The sequence below is a fragment of the Jaculus jaculus genome, chromosome 8 (assembly GCF_020740685.1).
Source record: "Jaculus jaculus isolate mJacJac1 chromosome 8, mJacJac1.mat.Y.cur, whole genome shotgun sequence".
Classification (NCBI taxonomy): domain Eukaryota; kingdom Metazoa; phylum Chordata; class Mammalia; order Rodentia; family Dipodidae; genus Jaculus; species Jaculus jaculus.
Genome location: NC_059109.1, coordinates 43,357,619 through 43,379,826, shown reverse-complemented (window position 1 = coordinate 43,379,826; position 22,208 = coordinate 43,357,619). Strand labels below are relative to the sequence as shown.

At 46.1% G+C, this 22,208-nt stretch overlaps 1 protein-coding gene across 1 annotated transcript; it reads left to right on the top strand.

Moving 5' to 3' along the window:
• Positions 1 to 11,049: 11,049 nt before the first annotated feature.
• Fjx1 (four-jointed box kinase 1) lies at positions 11,050 to 13,266 on the top strand. Its single transcript, XM_004673205.3, has one exon. It carries the CDS (start codon positions 11,050 to 11,052, stop codon positions 12,310 to 12,312), a length of 1,263 nt encoding a protein of 420 aa, XP_004673262.3. The 3' UTR covers positions 12,313 to 13,266.
• The last annotated feature ends 8,942 nt before the right edge of the window (positions 13,267 to 22,208 follow it).

Sequence of the window (22,208 nt, the reverse complement as noted above, 5' to 3'; positions counted from 1 at the left end):
CTTTCTTCATCCCTCCCTTCCTCCTTCCCTCCCTCTCCCACCCTCTCTTCCTTCAGGTTGCTTTTGCCTTGTATTTGGTCATGGCAACAAGATAAGTAATCAATACAAGCAATCAGTAATGTTTACAGAACAACTGCTAAGTGTTTAAGGTACATATATCATCCACACAGTAATGAAGCAGGACCAGTTGTTATCACCACCTCATAGATGAGTGAGCCAGCCCAGAGAGGTGAAGTGATTCTCCAATGATGACACAACTCGTAAGTGCAAGACAGCCTGGCCATAGCACACACATTCCCAAAGACCAAACCACAATGCCGCCTCCCCCTCCCCACCCACGAGTTCATCTGTGAGGAAGGGAGCTTTGTGTGTGTGTATTCCTCTATCATTTGTAAGCTCTCTTGTAAGGGGGCATACAAGAGAAATCCCAATTCAGTGAGGTCAAACACAAAGGAAGCCCATGGAAGGACAACTCCCTGGCTGATTAACTTGGGGGCATAGGAACCCCACCATCTTTCTGATCCACCATCCAGAAAGTGTGGAGGGGGCTGGAGAGATGGCTTAGCGGTTAAGCGCTTGCCTGTGAAGCCTAAGGACCCCGGTTCGAGGCTCGGTTCCCCAGCTCCCACGTTAGCCAGATGCACAAGGGGGCGCACGTGTCTGGAGTTCGTTTGCAGAGGCTGGAAGCCCTGGCGCACCCATTCTCTCTCTCTCCCTCTATCTGTCTTTCTCTCTGTGTCTGTCACTCTCAAATAAATAAATAAATTTACAAAAAAAATAAATAAATAAAAAATAAAAAAATAAAAAACAGAAAGTATGGAGGGAAGTCACCTGTCAGCTACTGGACACCTGCCCTGTTTCCAGACATGCCACCAGATCTGTGCCATGCTCCCTACAAAGGTTACTTTTGCATAGCTGTGACCAAAATGCTTAAGGGAAAAATGTAAAGGAGAGAGGTTTTCCTTTAGCTCACAGTTTCAGAGGGTTCCATGCCCCTGGTCAGGCAGAACATCATGGTGGTCAGGTTTGGGGTGGAGGCTACTCATGGCAGACAGGAAGGAGAGAGAGGGGCACATAGGGGTCTAGGACAGGATGCAAAGCCCAAGAACATATTTTCACAGCTCCTACTAAAGTTTCCCAGAATCCTTCTCCCCCAAATCACACCACCAGCTAGGCACCAACCCTTCAGTACATGAGCCTTTTGGAACATTTGTCTTCTTACCCAAACCATAACAGTATCTTCTGGGCCCTCTGTAATTATAGGATGCCTTTTCCAGGAAGCATTGACTGAACTTCCCCTCAAGGCTTACTAGACAGAATGGTATCACATGACTATGCCTTAACCAATCCACTGGCAAGAAATAGAATTCACCATGCCTGGCTTAACCCAATCAGGATACAGCCTTTCTTTTAAGTACAAGTCTCAGGGGAAGAAGATGGAGAACTACCTAGAAGTAGGAAGGGAAGGTGATGGTTTTGCCCTGGGTTTCAGGACAAGAGGAAATCTCACACCGTATCATTTCCTGTCCTGTCCATTGGCCTTTAACATCTGGATAATAAATGTCCGTTATATGAAATTAAGACAGAGAAAGAATTCATGTCCCCAAATGCCCAGTCCAGAATTCTTACCATCACCTTCTATAATGAGGACTCAAATATGTGTTGTCACTTGCTCTGGAATTTGCTAAAGTAATTGACCAGTGCTCCACTTTATAGAGCCCAATCTCCATCACCAATGAACACACAGCCCTTCTTCAAAAGCAAGCTGCCTGAAATGTTAAGTCTCACCACCAATGAAAGGGTTTGTGTCAACTTTGACTGTCTTCTCAGAAATAGTCTGTTCTGAAAAGTGGGACTCATTCAGACAGACAGGCTAATTGCATCCAAAAGATTGTTCTGTTCCCTGGCTTCTGCCTAGCCATCCACAGGATTTGGCTGGAAGCAGGCATGAAGAGTGGTCTGCTCTCTTATCCATGATTACAGTTATATGCATTCAACTGCAGCCTGAAAGTAGATTTATATAGGGCTGGGGCTGTAGCTCAGCTGTAGAGTGCTTGACACATGTGGTGGTTTGAAAGTGAAATGTTCCTCTTGACCTCATGTGTTTGTGATTAAGCTTGGTGGAATCTTTGGGAGATGGAGATGTGTCACTGGGGGTGAGCCATGAAGTTTAGGAGCCCAGCCCCATGGAGCTCATGCTTGCTACTTCCTCTGTGCTGAGGTGACAAGATGTGATTCATGACTGTCTGCCTTTATCCTACTTTCCCTGCCATGATGAAACTTGCCCTCACAGCTGTAAGCCAGAAAGAAATGATTTCCTTCCATAAATTGCTTCTGGTTGAGTGTTCTGTCTCAGCAACAAGAAGGTAACTGTTCGGGATGGAGGGATGGTTTAGGACCTTGGTTCGACTCCCCAGGATCCACATTAGCCAGATGCACAAGGGGGCACACGCATTTGGAGTTCGTTTGCAGTGGCTGGAGGCCCTGGTGCACCCATTCTCTCCCTCTTACCCCCTTTTCTCTCTCTCTCTCTCTCCTTCTCTGTCACATAAATAAATAAATAAAAATAATAGCCAGGCATGGTGATGCACTTGGGAGGCAGAGGTAGGAGGATCGCCATGAGTTCAAAGCCACCCTGAGACTACATAGTGAATTCCAGGTCAGCCCGGGCTACAGTGAGACCCTACCTCAGAAAAAAAAAACCAAATGATGATGATGATGATGATGATGGAGGTAACTGCTATACTAGCATCCCCAAAGCCCTAGGTTCAATAACCAGCACCGCTGTGGTCCTTACCAACACAGCAACTTTGAGACCTGGGTGACATGAGACCCTTTCTAAAACCAAAAATACAGTGTTGTTGGAGGCTGGAGAGGTGGCTTAGTGGTTAAGGGGCTTGCTTGTGAAGACTAAGGACCCAGGTTTGACTCCCCAGGACCCACAGATGCACAAGGTGGTGCATGTGTCTGAAGTTTGTGGTGGCTACAGGCCCCGGTGTGCCCATTCATTATCTCTCCTTCTCTATCTGCCTCTCTCTCTCTCTCAAATATATAAATAAAGATAAAGTAAAATAAAGTAAAAACAGTGTGTGCATGCTTAAAGTTCTAGAAATAAATAATGCAGAAGTTTTAAATTGTGCACCACTCTGAGTATTATGACGAATTCACGCCCCTGGGATATGAATCATGCCTTAAAAACAGAGCATCCACACTGTATATGCTGCCTTCTGTTATCAGACTGATTGTTGCATGCTTACAGAGCTGTGTCCATATAACCTTATTTTTTTGCTTTTTTTTTTTTTTTCGAGGTAGGCTCACCTGGAATTAACTATGTAGTCTCATGGTGGACTCGAACTCACAGTGATCCATCCTCCTACCTCTGCCTCCCAAGTGCTGGGATTAAAGGGGTGCACTACCACAACCGGCTTATTTTTTTTTTTTTTGCTTTTTGCTTTAGCACATATTATGCTGAATTTACTCCAGTGCCAGGAGTTTTCATTTCTTCAGTTTCTCCTAGGATGTCGTTCTCTTCTGTGCACATTGCTCTTCTGGCTCAGGAACAATTAGTTTCTTGTCAGTAAGAATCACCTCCCCGTGGCAGGGGAGCTCACAGTGTGGGTTAATCCAACCCTGAGCTCCGTAAGTACTGTAAGCAGTGCTGCTTGGTGTTTTGTTCACCAGGATGTGCTCAGGGACCAGAGAATCTGTGAAAGCCTAAGTTCAGCATAACTCTCCGCATTTCTAAGTGTGTGCAGCAAAAAAAAAAACAAAAAAACTGAGCACTTGTTTTGGGCCACAAACCCTGTGGCCTGGACCAGCCTACCCACTCCACTATTACACCACCAGAATGGCACACATTGCTTCTTTAAAAATGACACAAAAGGCCACTTGATGGCCTTTTGGATATTCTTACCCTTGATGGCCTGGGCTGTTTTAAAGGTGTTCTTAGAGGGTACAGGAAGATTTGAACCTTTTCATTTGCCTGATATGTAGGGAATTTTTTTTTTCTGGATCAAAAGAAGAGCAAGCCATGTTCACAGGTTACCTCAGGCTGTTTTGCAGGAAGCAGCTATACAGCTTTTATCTTACTTAGTAACACCCCCAAAGCTCATGAGGAGTAACACAAAGGAGGTATCAGGGCATGAAAACACGGATCACATCTGAAACCTTGTACAAAAAGTTGTGCATGCACACACATGAGCATGTATAGGGTTCAGTCCTACCCATGCCTTGCTGAAGACCCTGGAATATATCCGTTTGGAGAAGACAGACTGCCTGGACGAGTGCATATGTGAGAATGCGATCTAATGAGCAATTCTTGGGAGACTCAGACCGTGGTCAAATAGCAATGCCAAAAAAAGGAAACTGATCTTCAAGCAGAAAAATACTGGACAGTACTGGAAGAGAGAACAGACAGTAAGGACCGTGAGTGTTGTCTGCTGCTACAATAAGGACTCACAGCCTGAGTAGCTTGAACAACAAATACTAATTCTCACGGTTCTAGAGGCTGAAGAGTCTAAACGAAGGTGCCTGTGTTTTTTGAAGCTGCTCTTCTAGGTTCAAAGACAGCAATGGGTGATCATATGGTTGAAAGAACGGCTCCTTTTATAAGGGCACCAATCTCACAAGAGGTTGGCTTTCATGACCTACTCACCTCCCAGATGCCCTACCTACTGATAAGATCATGTTAATGGTTGGTATTTCAACATGAGTCTACAGGGGCTCAAACTCCAGGCCATAAGACGACAGATAAGGGCTGGAGAGATGGCTTAGCGGTTAAGCGCTTGCCTGTGAAGCCTAAGGACCCCGGTTCGAGGCTCGGTTCCCCAGGTCCCACGTTAGCCAGATGCACAAGGGGGCGCATGCGTCTGGAGTTCGTTTGCAGAGGCTGGAAGCCCTGGCGCGCCCATTCTCTCTCTCCCTCTATCTGTCTTTCTCGCTGTCTCTGTCGCTCTCAAATAATTAAATAAATATTTAAAAAAAAAAAAAAAGACGACAGATAATGGAACTGTAGCCTAGCAGGTTAGCAAGCTGCCCGACCTCAACAGCAGTGGCCAACATAGGAGGCAGAGAATCACAGGGAAATCATGCCCAGTGTCAGAGTAATACCTCTTTTCCTCTCTTGATTTTTTTTTTTTTTTTGAAAGAAAGCCTCACCACGTAGCCCAGACTGGCCTCAAGTTTGAGATCCTCCCACCTCCACCTCTTTTTCTCTTTCTGTGGAAGCATCAGAAAGGGTACAGTTGGGAGCTCTAACTTTTGGAGGGGCCTGTAACTCAGGAGAAAATGCAGGGAAGGTCAGGATGAAGAGAGTCTAGAAGGAGAGCTGCCTGAAACCACCTGGAGGCTCTGGGCTTGTAGCAAGAGTGCTACTGAAGCCAGGCATGGAGGTACCTGCCAGTAACCCCAGCACCAGACAGGCTGAGGCTGTTCAATGCCAGGCTGGGTTGCATAGTGAATTTGAGGCCAAGCTGGGTTACATATATGGGCTACCATTTCACTTAGCAGCGAAGCCAAAGAATATTTCAAAGCAAACTTTAATGAGTTGAATATTTTATTCAATCTAGTTTTTAACTTTTTCTTGACAATTTTATACATGCACATAATATGTTTTGATCAGAACCCCTCTCTTATCTTGTTTTCACTCCTTGCCTCCCCCTCTCTGAACCCTTTCTTCTTCCCAAATAGTTCCTTTTCTATTTCAATGTCCCCCCATACACACACACACACACACACACACACACAGAGTTTAATCAGGGTTGCTTGTGTGATCATGGGTGAGGATTTACCAGAGCGTGTATAACTCTCCATTTACTATGGAAGAAAGTGTCTCCTGCCATTAACTGCTGATAACTTTTCAGGGAGAAACGAAGGCCTCATGCACTCCTCCATCATCCACAAAGGAATTTTGATGGGTCTAATATTGTGCAAGTCTTGTGCCAATAACAAGAGTTGCTGTGAGGTCGTGAATGCAATCGCCATAATGCAATAATTTTTTGTACTTGACGTAGCCCCAGCAGTTTATAATTTACAAAAGGTATGGTACCTCAGCCCCATCGCTTCACGGCTGCGTAACATCAAATGAGTGACGACTATGCTTCCATTTTCCTATCTGTAAAGTGGAAGCAATGAAAGTGTTTGTCTGGAGGGCTAAATGGAATAAAGCGCATGCAGAGATCAGTCGCATACCTCACCCATACCGAGTGCTCAAAAAGCTCCTGCTGACATTGTTGTTATGGTTACTGTTAATATTTCACTTGCACTTCATAACAACCTTGAGTTAGGAAGAATTTATGATCCTCATTTCTCAAGTTGAGAAATTGAAACTCACAGAAGATAACAACTAGCCCAAGGAGCAAGTCAGAAAATGGAAAAGCCAGGCTTGGAAAATCTCCAAACTTCGTGCCTCCACCACCCACTCCATCTCCTCTCTCTCCCCCCAGGAGACACTGCTCCACAGCAGGCAAGCTTGAGGCTACTGGAGGTCCGGGCTCAGGGAGTATTAAGAAAGTCTTGGGATCAGGGAAGATGGCTCAATCCTTTAAAAATGCTTGCAAGGATGAGAACCTGAGTTCAGAGCCGCGACACCCACTTCAAAGTTGCATATGGCAGTACATGCCAATAATGCTAGCCCTGGCAAGTTGGAGACGGGATTCCTGGAGCTTGCTAGCTAGCCCATCTAGCCAAATTGGTGAGCTCAGCTTCCGTGACAGACCATGTCTCAAAAAATAAGGTAGAGTGATTAAGGAAGACACCCAATATCGACCTCTGGCTTCCATACATATGCACACACATGAGCACCCACATCCACACAAAACACTCATAAGTGCATGACACACCACACACACACACACACACACACACACACACACACACAGGACAAAAGAAAATCTTAAAAGTAGAAACAGGGACAGATAAGCTCCTCATCCCCAAGCAACTGCTAGAGAATAGGAGAGAGAATTACCCAGTCTCAGAGCCTTGGCCGGGGGACAATGGCGTGTCTCCAGGCTAAACAATCAAGCCGAATACTGTTTCCTTGCTGCTTGGGCCGCTCTCTAAACACTATCTAAGATAATCAAACACCATCTTTAAACTGCTGTCTACTTTGCAGGGTGTGTTTGTGCATGCATGCGCACTTGTTTGCACTGACTTACACTCTTATTTTCTGCAATTCTGCATCTCAATTGTTAGGATTTCTGTTAAAGCATCCTATTCTGACACATGGTGATTCAGTCGTGAGGCTAAGAAGGGGGTAAAAACAATACAGGTAGTCCATTTTCAGACACATCAGACTGTGGTAGTTTGAATGTAAAATGTTCCGATGGCCTCATGTGTTTGTGATTAAGCCTCACACTTGAACTCCAGCCAGTGGAGCCTTTGGGAGGATAAACCTTGATGGAGGAGGTGTGTCACTGGGATTCTATAATTCAGCCGCCTCCCCTCCCCCGCCTTGCCAGTGGTGGCTCACTCCCTCCTGTGCTTCCTCCCTGTTGGTATGTGATGACACAAGCCAGATTCCTACTCCTGCTATGACTTCCCAGCCATGATGGAATTTCCTCTCCAGACTATACGCTGCACTAATCCCTTTCCTCCTGCAAGCTGCTTTTGATTGGATGCTTTGTCCCAGCCATGAGAAGATAACTACTACAAAGACCTTAGCCAAATTCTTTTTTTTTTAATTTTTTTGTCATTTATTTATTTATTTATTTGAGAGTGACAAGAGAGAGAGAGAGAGAGAATGGCTGCACCAGGGCCTCCAGCCACTGCAAACCAAACTAACTCCAGATGTGTGCGCCCCCTTGTGCATCTGGCTAACGTGGGTCCTGGGGAATCGAGCCTTGAACCGGTGTCCATAGGCTTCACAGGCAAGCGCTTAACGGCTAAGCCATTTCTCCAGCCCCTTAGCCAAATTCTTTTAAAAAATATTTTATTTTTATTTAATTATTTATGAGAGAAAGGACACACCAGGGCCTCTAGCCACTGCAAATGAACTCCAGACGCATGGGCCACCTTGTGCATCAGGCTTATGTGAGTCCTGGGGAAATCGAATTTGGGTCCTTAGATCTTGCAGGCAAGGCCCTTAACCACTAAGCAATCTCTCCAGGCCCCTTAGCCAAATTCTTTAGGCTCCAGTTTCATCCATGTCAGTAACAGGACTGGGAAATTCTAGGATTTGGGGTGTCTACATTTGAAACTGCCAAACTGAAAGGCACATCCATTATGTAGAACCCACATCAATAGTTCCCTCCTTTTAAGAATTTTAAGGAAAGTTCATATTTTGTGGTTTTTTAGTAGTAGAGTTTGTCCTTAAAAAAAAAAAAAAACGGGCTGGAGAGATGGCTTAGCGGTTAAGCGCTTGCCTGTGAAGCCTAAGGACCCGGGTTCGAGGCTCGGTTCCCCAGGTCCCACGTTAGCCAAACGCACAAGGGGGCGCACGCGTCTGGAGTTCGTTTGCAGAGGCTGGAAGCCCTGGTGCGCCCATTCTCTCTCTCTCCCTCTGTCTTTCTCTCTGTGTCTGTCGCTCTCAAACAAATAAATTTAAAAAAAAATTTTTTTTTAAATTAAAAAAAACCCACTTGATAATGTTACATGTAAATCTTTACCTCATTCGCCTACCAATGATTAATCAGCAAACTGTATTGAACACCCAACAAGGGCCAGGCTTTACAATGGGTAAAAAAAAAAAAAAAAACAATGCATTTATATTTATACTGAAAAAATGCACATCCACCTAGTGCTGTAGATTTGCTCATCATTCCTAAGACATAGCTTGGCCCATAGCAGATTTAACAACCTTCCAGTTTAAAATTGTGTTCTTTTCTCTAATTAGATGATGTTCTACTTATGTCCACAAGGTGGAGCTCTTGCTTATAGTTTACCCACATTAAAAGTATTTTTAAAAAATCCCAGTAGAAATTAAACCAAAAGACAAAAATTAAATTCAATTTATTGAGCACTTATTTCATGTAATATAGCATGTTAGGTAGTAAGGAAAATAAAAATTTATAGACATCGTTCCTATTCTCTAAAGAAAGAAAGGGGGAAGGAACTTGCACAGGGCAAGGATGGAATACCTTTTAGTGAGTTAGTATATTTTGATGGACCTATGGGAACGATTGTAATCCTTTATCAGATAAAAGCTATAAAACATCCTATGTTTGGGGATACATTCAACAAAGGCTCATATACTTACCACACTAATGGAAACCCAAGAAGGTATATGCATTAGATCAATGGGGAAAGGCCCCTAATACGTGTGTGTGTCAAATACGTGTGTGTGTGTGTGTGTGTGTGTGTGTGTTTCTTTTTAATGCCTGTACACATTCAATTACTAGGGTGTCTGTCCTGTAACTTTGGAACAGTCATTCCTTGGGGAATACAAGATGTGCAGTGCCAGCTGACGTAGCACAGTTGAAAACCCCATGTGCACCTAGTGGGAAGAACCAAAGGAGAAAAAAAGTAGCGAACAGATTTCAAACTGTCTGTGGGGACGGGGATGCAGCCTAGCCTGCACAAGACGTAGGGGTGGACCTAGCTAGGCACAAGCTGCCACACTGGCTCTCAGGAGGATGCTGCTCTCACACACCCAGTCTTGTGACTAGCTGGGAATCTGGGGATTGCATCTCTGAAGTAAGAAGGGAAGGGAGAAAGCAAAGCCGAGTTTGCAACCAGGAGATTTTTCTGGTAGTTCAAAGACGGCTGGAAGATGTGTTGGTTTTGTTTAGTTTTGCTCCTTCACCACCTACCCACTATTTTTTTTTTCTCTGTAAATCACAAAATTCGCAGAGGCAAGTACAATATGGGGCTACTGTTTACATTCCTTTGTTTAACTGAAAATTATAGCTGACGAAGAATAGAGTGACTGACTAAATGTCAGTTAAAAGCAAATTACTTGCTGCCTGTAAGGTGCTGGGCACGCCTTGTCCCTTCTCGGCGCCGGTTTCTTCACCGACAATACTATCATTTGTTTGGAGAAGAGGGTCCCTCACACTCTCCTTCCCAGCCCAAGGTTGGATCCCAGGCACTTGGGGAGCCGGACCTGTGCACATTACCAGAACCCAGGTCAGTTGCTGGGAAGCTGGGAGCTGTCCTGGATGTTCCCACTCATTGGGAGGTCGAAACCAGGGAGGGTGAAGAGGCCACCCTCAGAGATCCCAAGCTCACCATGATCCCTGCTGGGGACAGTGCTCTGGGAAGGGGATGCTGGTTCAAAGTTGTTGGATACAAATAGCTCCTCTCCTGGCTGGACTCACATCCTCTGTGATTTGGAGACATATCCAGGAATTTACACAAGGCAGCGTGAAACACACACAGCGCGCGCACACACACACACACACACACACACAGGGGTTGGGAAGAGAGAAAAGAAGAGAGGGAGAAAGGAGACGGGAAAAGAGGGGGAGAGAGAGGAAAAGAGGAGGGAGAGAGAGAGAGAAAGCATCCGGGACCCCCTGATTCTCGCCCAGCAGCGCCCGGGAGGGTCGGTGTCCGAAGTTTTCAGCGATCCCACTAGTCCGAGCACGGGGACTCGGCGGCCACCCCTGGGTGCGGGAGCCCCGCCGCCTCGCTCCCACCGGGACGCAGACTAGGGCGCCGCCCCGCCCGTTCGGACGCCGCCAGCCCAGGCCCCGGGGCCTTCGAGTCCGGCTTGACCACGGGGGACCACCGCTCTCTCGCTCCGGGAAGGCTCCGTGGCCGCTTTAAGGGGAAGAGGAGGGAAGGGGCGGGGAGCGCGGGGCGCGGGGCGGGGGGCGGGGAGGGAGCGGCGGCGGCGGGGAGGGGGAGGGGCGCCCCGCTCCCACGTGGTCCGCGCGCCTGTGAATCGCGCCCGCCCGAGGGTCTCACAGCGAAATACAAAAGCAGCTGGGAAGCGGCGGCGAGGCGAGTTCCCAGCGCTCCGCGGCCGCGATGGGGCTCGGGCTCCCGAAGCCCGGGAACCGGCCAGCTGCGGGGCCCGCCTCGCCGCCCGCACCGGGGCGCCCGGGCTCGGCTTGAAAGAGAGCGGCGGCGGCGGACCCGGAGCGCCGACCGGAGCCCGGGAGAAGGAGGATGCGGAGCGCCGCCGCCGCCGCCACCGCGGGGCTCTGGCTGCTGGCGCTGAGCTCGCTGCTGGCGCTGTGGGCCGGGCTCCCGCCGCCGCGGACTCCACGGCCGCCCGCCGACCGGCTCTCCCCGCGCCCGGGCCCGCCGCCCGCGCCGCGCTTCCCTCTGCCCCCGCCCCTGGCATCGGACGCCCGCGGCGGCTCCCTGAAAACTTTCCGGGCGCTGCTCACCCTGGCGGCCAGCGCGGACAATCCTCCCCGGCACGTGCCCGCCGACCAGCCCCGGCCGGCGGCTGAGAGCTCCGCGGTGCACGGGGGCATCTTCTGGGGACGCGGCCTGGAGGAACGAGTACCCCGAGGCTTTTCGGAGGCGCAGGCGACGGCGTGGTTGGAGACGGCGCGGGGCGCCCGGGTGGTGGCCCTGGAGCGCGGAGGCTGCGGGCGCAGCTCCAACCGCCTGGCTCGCTTTGCCGACGGCACCCGAGCCTGCGTGCGCTACGGCATCAACCCCGAGCAGATCCAGGGCGAGGCCCTGTCCTACTACCTGGCGCGCCTACTGGGCCTCCAGCGCCACGTGCCGCCCCTGGCACTGGCCCGGGTGGAGGCCCGGGGCGCGCAGTGGGCGCAGGTGCAGGAGGAGCTGCGCGCCGCGCACTGGACCGAGGGCAGCGTGGTGAGCTTGACGCGCTGGCTGCCCAACCTCACCGACGTCCTGGTGCCCGAGCCCTGGCGCTCGGAGGACGGCCGTCTGCGCCCCCTGCGCGGCGCCCGCGGCGAGCTGGCCAACCTCAGCCAGACGGAGCTGGTGGATCTGGTGCAGTGGACCGACCTGATCGTCTTCGACTACCTGACGGCCAACTTCGACCGGCTCGTCAGCAACCTCTTCAGCTTGCAATGGGACCCGCGCGTCATGCAGCGCGCCACCAGCAATCTGCACCGAGGACCGGGCGGGGCGCTGGTGTTTCTGGACAACGAGGCCGGCTTGGTGCACGGCTATCGGGTGGCGGGTATGTGGGACAAGTATAACGAGCCGCTGTTGCAGTCGGTGTGCGTGTTCCGCGAGCGGACGGCGAGGAGGGTCCTGGAGCTGCACCGCGGGCAGGACGCGGCGGCCAGGCTGCTGCGCCTCTACCGGCGCCACGAGCCCCGCTTCCCCGAGCTGGCCGCGCTCGCTGACCCGCACGCCCAGCTGCTGCAGCGCCGCCTTCGCTTCCTCGCCAAGCACATCTTGCACTGCAAGGCCAAGTACGGACGCCGGCCGGGGAATTAAAGGCACCCCCTGGAAGAGCGGGAGACCCGAGACTGGGGTATGGATGCTGGGGGGAAGGGCTGTCGCCTCTGCCAACCGACCAGGACCAGCCGGCCAACGCCCAGCCAGTGGCCTGGAGCACGAAGGTGTGTAAAAAAAAAAAAAAAATCAACTTGTGCTTCGCCCACCTGCCTCTTTCTTTTAAACCGTGCTGTTTCTTTCCTTCACAAGTTCAGGAAGGTCAAACTCACCGAGGCGAGAAGTGTACCATTCCCTCCACCCAGTTTATAAAAGGATTCTTTCCTGTGCCCAGGAGGAGATTGGATGGAAGGATGTGGCTGCTGGGGTTTAGCCCCAGAGTGGCTGTCTCCGTGGGAGATGCCGCCCGTTCTCGCCTCCCTTGCCTTTCCCAAAAAGGAAAACTTCCGTTTGAGCCGTTGAGCTAATTCTGCAATTTCCTACCAAACGCAGCGCTGGTGGCCCCGGAGCCTGGCTGTGACATTGGCTGGTGGAGCCCCCTTCCTGTGTTCTCCCTTTGTTCCAGCGCCGCGATGGTGAGATCACTGTTGCGAGCGGAGAAACCGGCTCCGGATAGGACAAAGCGAGCAAGACCTCCACGCCCTGGGGAGCCCTTTGGACCCTGACCATTTGGCTCTGACTCATTCCTGAACTCTTGTCACTGTGGCCTGAAGGCTGTGAATTCAGGACTAGCTGTGTGCACTGAGTCAACTAATTAATTTCTTCCTGCCCCTCCCAGTTGACCAAAATTTTGACAATGATGATGTTCACCAGATGGAAAAAAAAAAAATTGGTTCCATGCACTTTACTTTGTTTTTCTTTTATTTTTTTTAATTAAGAAAAACTTTTTTATTTGACAGAATTTGCCTTCTATGTATATATGTGCATAAAGTGTGATGTAAATATACTAAACAAACTTATATTTCAATAAAAAGGAGTTTAAAATTTAGAATTTAATTCCTGTGATTTGATCTGTTTGAGGTGTCGCATGCCTGTCTGCTTTTGGAATAAGCTTGAGGCTTTCCGTTTTGTGGGTATGCTTTTAAAACAAAGGATGTGTACTCATCCGGTGTGAGATGGCCAAGGGACTTAACAACTAAACAAAGACAAGATCTGGTTCCCTATCCTCTCTCTAGGCTGGAAATTTGAGTTCAGTCTAGAATGCTCATGGAGGAGAGAGACGGGAGACAAGTGCTCTATTTCCTGGCAAATAAGCTGATATGAAAGGATTTCACTGTAATGTATTTGTATATCAATCATTTGGCAAAGATGATAGAACCAGACATGCATGACAAGTCCCCCCTTTAAACTACAGTGGTCACGTGCTGCAAGTTATTTTATTCTCAGCATTGTAATTACTGTGGATCACATTATGTGTAGATAAGAAGCCCCTGGCGCATACTGCAGGCAGGTAGAGAAAGCCATAAATTAATTCTTCCCTTTAATCTCCTGGCATAAATTCCATTGCACTCAAGACTCCATAATCTCCAACATCTGGACTCTGGCAGTTCTCAGAGGATGTGAGCTTGTTTTTGGAGTAGCAGGCATGTCTTGTCAGGGTGCCACTGAGACCAAGAGTACCCTGCACTACATGGCATTTGCATCTTTTGCCTTTTGTGAACTTAGAAAATATTTTTGGATTTTTTTTTTTAATTTTCTTTTTGCCATGTATGAGGAAAGGATTTGGTTTGGTTTGCTTCCCAGCCCACAGATGTTCAATTGGGTGTTATAGTTGGCATCTACGCCTAAGTGATCTTGCCTGTTATCTTCTCTTTATTTAATGATATTTAACCCCAGGTAACTTGGTTACAACTTGAATAGCTTTTTATTTGACTTGCATTTGTAAACCTAGATTTTTATAGACATGAGAATGTCAAGCCTCTTGGTTTTCCTTCTCAGTACTACAATGTACTATAATTATTTAATGTTATCTTTATGTTTTTAGTGTCTTATGTCAAATACATACCTATATATTCCATAGACTATGATTTAAGTCAATTTTTTCCCCGCAGAATAGACAGAGTGTGCTGATAATAATAATTTTTTTTCCAGATACAGTGAGACTTCTGATAATTATACTTGGAAAAAACAATTTCCATTTCTGGATTAATAACTGAGATTTGCTGCCCAAGTTAACCGCAGCTGCTCCAGGAACAGGGCAAACACAAGGCAACCTGCACTTTTACTCTACACAGTCATTAAGAACAGCAATGAGCAGAAGCAAGTTAGAAGCTTCACCCACCAGTCTCTCTGGCAGGAACAGCTCCAATACAGCCTCGCCCTGGGGAGTTCTGGGCAGGCAGCATTCTCTGCATTCCTCTTTTTCTTCAGCCCCAAGCCCAGACTTGACCATGGTTAACCAGGAGCAAGAAACAAGGCACGGTGTACACGACTCTTCTCAGATGGTTTAGTGAACCATATCTACCTGTAGAAAGAATAAGTTTGATTACATGGTGAAGTTGTTAAGGGAACTAAGACTTAATTATAGACAAGGAGCATGATTTGTTTCTGTTTCTCACAGATGTCATGGAAAGACCCATTCAAGTTGAGCCATGGTCAGGGAATGCCACTAAGGACAATGTAGTTTTTTAAATGGGAAAACAAACACTGCTTGGAAAAAGTAATAGGGTCTGCAAGCAGAATTCTATTCTGAATTCTGTGCCTCATCTTTTTACCTTCAGCAATTCATTTAACTTAGTTCCCTCGTCTGCAGAACGGAGGTTCAATCAGAGTATTGTGGGACTTAAGTGCTAACATATAAAACATGCAGACACGTAAGTATGTAAAACAATTCTCTCTTCACATTCTTTAAGGGAAAAAATGTTTCCTGTTCCTATGCATCAGTAAACTACTTAAATTCTTTATCAAAGCCAAACCTGACTGTTTCCAAGGTCAAGATCAATTTGTGACATTTATTTATTAACTCAGCAAATTATTTATGGGGGAGTGGGCTCTTCCAGCCCTGTACAAAGCATCCATTCAAGTAAACCAAGGGCATAGGTTTGAGCTCTACATGACTTTATGTAAGTGGTTTCATTACCCAGTAGACCCTAAGTACCAAGGCAGTTGTACTACAAATATATGAGAGAGATTTAAAAGAAAAGAAAATGTAGACAGCTCATTGCAAATCCATCACTCCTTCTGGAAAGCATCAAAAAGTGATGGATCTTTGTAAGAATAATCCTCTTCCCAATTCCTTCTGCCAAGAGAGAGTAGGCAGTTGACCTTTCTCCTTGGATTTGACTTGATTAATTCACTCTGTCAATGACATAGTTCTAAACTCTATTAAGCATGCTCACCCTCCTGTCTTCAAATCAGAAAGAAAAACAAATTATTTTAGCACATCTTGACATGTCCCAGCCTTCCAACTACAGCTAGCCAGGAATTCCTCTAAAACCTAGAGGCTGGTGATGTGAATTGAATGAGTAAATATTCCCAATCTCAGAAGAGTGCCTGTCACATGATATGGGCAAAATGAGTTTATTGGAAGAGTTGATCATTTCTTCTTTATGTCAAAACCAAAGACACCTTGAGTCCTGGGCAGCATATTTTCTCATAGTCCAGTTTTATCACTTCGGTTCTAGACAAGGTTCAAATGACTCAGTTTTGTCTCAGGGCACTGGCTAGAATCTGATAAGAAGTACCCACAGTGGCCAGCTGATGATCTTTGTTCTAAAGATGCCCTCTATGAGAGGCATGCATGCCTTCCTTTTTCATAAGGTGGCTGTACTTCTATATTTCTCATGTGGCTCATCAGTTTCAGGGGAACAGTGAGCTATGGAATTTTGCAACCGCCTGAGCTACTGTGAGTTGATTCAAGATTCATGGTACTGATTATTTGCCCTCCAAGCCCCTGCTTTGTCCTACAGAACCACTGACCCCAAATGGTAAAAAGGGCAGTAGAAGCTTCCGAGAAGGAGAAAAAGAAGCCCAGTTGATGCAGACATGTCAGGACAGCTCTGGAGAGGACGAGAATGTCAGCTGCTTTGGAGGTGGGTAGGAGCTGATGGGGTAAGGGGTGGCCTTTGCCTGCAAGCATGTTTTGATGTGCAGAGTCTAAAAGAAAGGATTCTGGGAGTCAGGAGACCCAGGTGCCTTCTACCTTTCTATGTGACCTGAGAATGACAGTCATCTTCCTTCCCTCATCCAGATGTCCTCCATGAAAACAGAAGGTAATTTCAAGAATCCGTCACAGTATGACACATGCTTTACCTTTGGATCTTTGGACACACATACGTGTACATGCACATTTGAAATAAAAGTTATACCAAACAGTACGTGTAACACACTGTTTCTCTCTTACCCAATTTTACTCTAAACATCCTCCTCTATTTCCTAATTCTAATTGTGGTCCTCATCTAATTGATTAGGAAATTGATTACCTAACTCATTAGAGAGGTCCAACCTACAGTTAAGAACACACTGCCTCAGATAATCAGTAAACTCCCTTCTAATCTTCAGTTCCAGGGAAATTCCATGTAGAGCCAGTTTTACCATCCTCTACATTTCCCACCCCCTGCCCCCAAGGATGTCAACAGACTTCAATTTTGTGTATTTTGAAAACAAAAGACTAAAGTGCTTGATTCAAAATGTAATTGGTAGAACCATTTAAAATCTTCCATAGGGCCTTTTTATAAATAGTTTTTAAAAATCCCCTAAATGCACAAAATAACTTTCAGTCTGAACTAACCACGTGTAAGCAAATAATGCTGTAGAGTAAAATAATAATAATAATTTTTTTTCATCCGTGCCTCAATAGAGCCCAAGGGTAGCTCAGGAGGACAGATTCTTTTTTATGTCTTCATAAAGATCAGATGTAAGAATCATAATTTTTTAATGTGACTGCTTTACCAGTTTCTCTTTCTGTGTCCTGCTGTGGGGAAAACAGCATTAATAAACTATGCCTCAATACTGCCTAGTTGGAGCTTTTTTTTTTTTTTCCTCTGCCAGACTCCACCAAATACGGCAAAGGAATGCTTATTTTATTTATTGCTTCAACTTTATATCAATTTGAGGTATGTCTTCTTGGCACTTTGGAAAATTTTCTCTAAATGGCGCTTTTAATCTTTTTGGTAGGGAAATAGAACACTAATTGTTCATTGAGAGCTAATCACAAAAAGTCCCCTTTCTTGGGTGCCATGCAGCATCTTTTATGGCTTTAAGGGTTATTTTTAAAAATTTATTGTGTGTTGGGCTGGAGAAATGGCTTAGCGGTTAAGCGCTTGCCTGTGAAGCCTAAGGACCCCGGTTCGAGGCTCAGTTCCCCAGGTCCCACGTTAGCCAGATGCACAAGGGGGCGCACGCGTCTGGAGTTTGTTTGCAGAGGTTGGAAGCCCTGGCGCGCCCATTCTCTCTCTCCCTCTATCTGTCTTTCTGTGTCTGTTGCTCCCAAATAAATAAATAAATAATTTAAAAAAATATATTAAAAAAATTTATTGTGTGTGTGTGTGTGTGTATTATATTATCCCTTTGCCCCTGGGGCCCTCTTCACTGGGGTTATGATATTCACTGTGGGATCATGAAAGCCTCAGTCAGTCCCTATGGGGTAGTGGCGGGGGGCTCAGGGTATTTACCCCCTCTGTGGCTCTTACAATCTTTCCACCCTGTCTTCCACAATGTTTCCCGAGCCATGGAAGGTCTGTTGGCCATCTGACTTAGTGTTGAGTTCTTCTTAGCCTCTAGATTTCTTCTTTGATAGGTTTTACTTGATCACCATGTCTGCCACCATCACCCTGGTGCTGGTTGTCAGGCTAGCAGTAAGAGCAGTGTTATGGCTCTGCTTCTACTGCAAGTTCTCCTGAGATCTGGCAGAGGTGGAAGAGGTGGCAAACCTCATGGCGGGCAGTTATCTTCTTGTCTTATTGATGGATCTTGCCTCTCCTTCCTATTCTCTGCCATCTGTAAAATAAAGCAGATTCTCTAGCCAAGATCGAGAGCAGCTTGGGTTAATGGTTATTTTTATGCCCTATCTAGAAGAGTTAAGTAGCTTATAGATTTGCCAGTTTTCTAGTACCAGCTCACAAATATTACTTTGCAGAGAAATTGTGAGCTAATAAGAGACATTTGTGTTCCTTTAGAGAACAAAATAGTAATAAAAAGGGCATGTCAGTTTTCATTTGATGGCTGTATACTGGGCCTTTGACTCTACCTACTGCTTATACCTTCCTTGCAATAGTTTTTGTAAAATGTTCATATAACACTCTGTACCCATTCCACAAATGGCCAGAAAGGTAAGGCTAAGAAATTGACCATAACAATTATCTTTATTTTTAGTTGTGTATATGTGCATAATATAAAGTCATGATTTTAATCATTTAAAATGTACATTAGGGCTGGAGAGATGGCTTAGCGGTTAAGCGCTTGCCAGTGAAGCCTAAGGACCCCAGTTCGAGGCTCGGTTCCCCAGGACCCACGTTAGCCAGATGCACCAGGGGGCGCACGCGTCTGGAGTTCGTTTGCAATGGCTGGAAGCCCTGGCGCTCCCATTCTCTCTCTATCTGTCTCTCTCTCCCTCTCTCTCTGTCACTCTCAAATAAGTAAATAAAAAAATTTTTTTTTAAAAAGCATAAAATGTACATTATACACATTCAGAAAGTTGTGTAACTATACTACTATATCTAAAATTTTGCCATCACTATCCAAATTCCTCATTCCTTCCCTTCCCTTGCCTCTAGTAACCTCTAATCTATGTTCGTCTGGATATTTCACTTCAGTGCAATCATACAGTATTTGTGTTGTTAGTGGGCCCACATGAGTCAGTATTTTTTAGACCTGACAGAACTGTGTTTTGAGCCTGAGTTCCAACCACTAATAGCCCTGGAACTTCAGACAAATCAAGGACCTCTTGATTTCTCTCATCTAGAAAAGCCATTGGAAGACTACTAGAACCCCTTTCTATTCTAGAAAGATGCTACATGGTTATACACTGCAACAAACAGATGATGACCATCCCTCACTCTCACATTTCCCTACCTATGAATTGAAAGACCTAGACATTCTAGCTCCAGGCAAGAAGTTAAGCAGTGTGGGTTCAGTAGTGGACCAAACAGGGAGAGAACCTGCCTTTGTGGAGCATACAGCCTGGTATGGAAGATGGGAAACAATCTAGAAATTAGATATGATAAATGCAATTCATGGTAGAGGAAAGTGGCATGGGACTTGGTTTTGTTAAGACAAGTCTCTCATAACCTCAGCTGGTCTTGAACTGGTTAATCATTCTCATGCCAACCCCTGGGTGCTGGATGACCAGCATGCACCACCATACTGGTTTATGAGGTGCTGGGAATGGGTTCATGTATGTTCTGTCACTCTACCATCTGAGTTAGATCCCTAGGCAAGTGGCAGGATTGCTTATGCTAATATAGGGGAAAGTCAAAGGAAGCTGATAATTGGCCTGATGTTTATGAAATTTAGAGAAACGGTGAATTCAAGATAGGTACATAAAGGAATTTTGATAGGAGGTTCCACCAAACAACTTGAGGGGATTCAGGGAACAAAACTGCTGAGAAGTGTGATCACCACAGCTTATCTTAGAAAGCTGAGGGAGTCTTCTGATACTGTTTTAAGTTTTTCTAGATGTTATTTGCTATCTGCATTATGATATGCATTCAAATATTAATCTTCTTGAGGTTTGGTGCATGGGGAGAGCATGGTAGGAATTAATATCAGGAGGAAATTAGGCCTGTCAATAATATTAATATGTCTTTTGCTTAATGCATGCTAACAAACAAGGCTTTATGTTAGGCATTCTGTATAGCTATGAGGACTGGCATTGACTGAGTTCAAAACCCTGGGGCTGGGGAGTGGGGTAAGTCAGCTAGGCCCAGGATAGAAGAGGTAGGGCTTTGGCTTAAGACACATCAGTCTAGTTCAAAGAGTAGGGTTATACCTTCTCTGCCTGGTTGTCCTTCTTGCCCCTTTTATATCAGTTTTTTCTGATTTTTACCCCCCCCCAACCCATGCATATGTGTAGGCATGCCTGTGACACAGCTCACAGACGGTGATCAGAGGACAGCCTTGAGTTTCTCAGTCCTTGCTTTCTACCTGTTTTGAGGCAGCGTCTCTTGTTCACCACGGTATATGCCAAGCTATCTGGCCCATAAACTTCTGGGTCTTTTCCTGTTTTTACCTCCTGTGGTGGTTTGATTTAGGTGTGTCCCCCATAAACTTAGGTGTTCTAGGTGCTAGGTAACCAGCTGATGGCGACTTAGAAATTGGTGCCTCCTGGAGGTGGTGTATTGTTGGGGGCGGGCTCGTGGGTATTATAGCCAGTTTCCCCCTGCCTGTGCTTGGCACACTCTCCTACTGCTGGTGTCCACCTGATGGTGGCCAGGGGGTGATATCCATCCTCTGCTCATGTTGTCATTTTCTCCTGCCAATGTGGAGCTTCCCCTCGTGTCTGTAAAACCAAAATAAACCAAGCTGCTCTTGGTCTGGTGATTTCTGCCAGCAATGAGAACCTGACTGCAACACTTCCTATCTCATCATAGGCACCCTGGGATTACAGATACAAGTGCTACCAGAATTCATGTCCTTAGGCTTGCAAAGCAAACACTTTTACCCACTGAGCCATCTCCCCAGGCCTCTAATTGCTTTTATTTTCAGATCTTATCTTTGTCTTGGGTGTCCATTAATTTCCTTATGACATGATTTAAAAAAAAAAAAAAAAAAAACTTTATTTGAGAGAGAGAGAGAAAGTGAGAATGGGCATGCCAGGGCCTCTAGCCACTGCAAACAAACTACAGACATGTATGCCAGTTTGTGCATCTGGCTTGCATGGATCCTAAGGAATCAAACCTGGGTCCTTAGGCTTTGTAGGCAAGCACACCTCAACCACTAAGCCATCTCTTTAGCCCATGTGATGTGTTTTATATGTGTGTGTATTTTTTGCTTTTTTTTAATAGGAAAATTGTGTGTTTCTTAAATATAAAACCTGAGTATTTTACTCTAAACAAATTCTGTGTCATTACCTCTTTCAGCTCTTTTCTCTTTCTTGTTGGATGTATGTTAATCATCTGTCTATCCTCCACGGCCCAAACCTGTCTCACATCTTTTTAGTCTCTGTCTTTTTGTGCCCGCCCCAGGGAACACAGATTTGTCTTCTGGTCAGTGAGTTCCCGCTCCAGATAACTAAGCTGTTCAGTAATCTATCCCTGAAGTTTTGCTTCATCTATTTAAATTTAATTACTTTGTCCTTTTATTGCTTGAAACCTTTTCTTAATATTTTCCCCCCAAGACTTCTGGTTACATTTTTCTCCTTTCACTCCTTCCTTCTTTCATTTCTTTCAGTGTGTGTGTGTGTGTGTGTGTGTGTGTGTGTGTGTGTGTGTGTAGGGTATTGTGGTGTATGTACTTGTGTGCAGATGTACACATGCTGTGTGCACACATGCAGAGGCCAGAGGAGAGCATCGGGTATTCTTTAAGCTTATCCACCTGTTTCCTTGAAGTAGAGTTTCTCATTTCACCCACACATGGCATATAGGCATATTTTGGGTTGTTTTTTTTTTTTAGGCAACAAACCCCAGTAATTCAATTCTTCTGTCTCCACTCCTGCCCCAGAACTGGGGTTAAAGATGTGCATGATCATGCCCAGATGTTTATGTTGATGCTGGGGAATTCAATTGGGGCAATCTTAGGAACCCTCAGGCCCTCATGCAGAACCATCTCACCAGCTCTTCTGATTCTTTTTCATGCTACCTTCTTTTATGTTATTTCCAAGGTTTTCCTTAATGTATTCAATCATTCACAAATGTATAACTGATTTTCTCTCAAGTATCTGAGATTCTGAGTGGTCTAATCTTGCTGACTTTTAGATTGTCCCTAAAATATAGGACACTTGTTAACTCAGATATGCAAGGACCAAATTTTTAATGCCTACATGTTGCAAGCAATATTTGAGA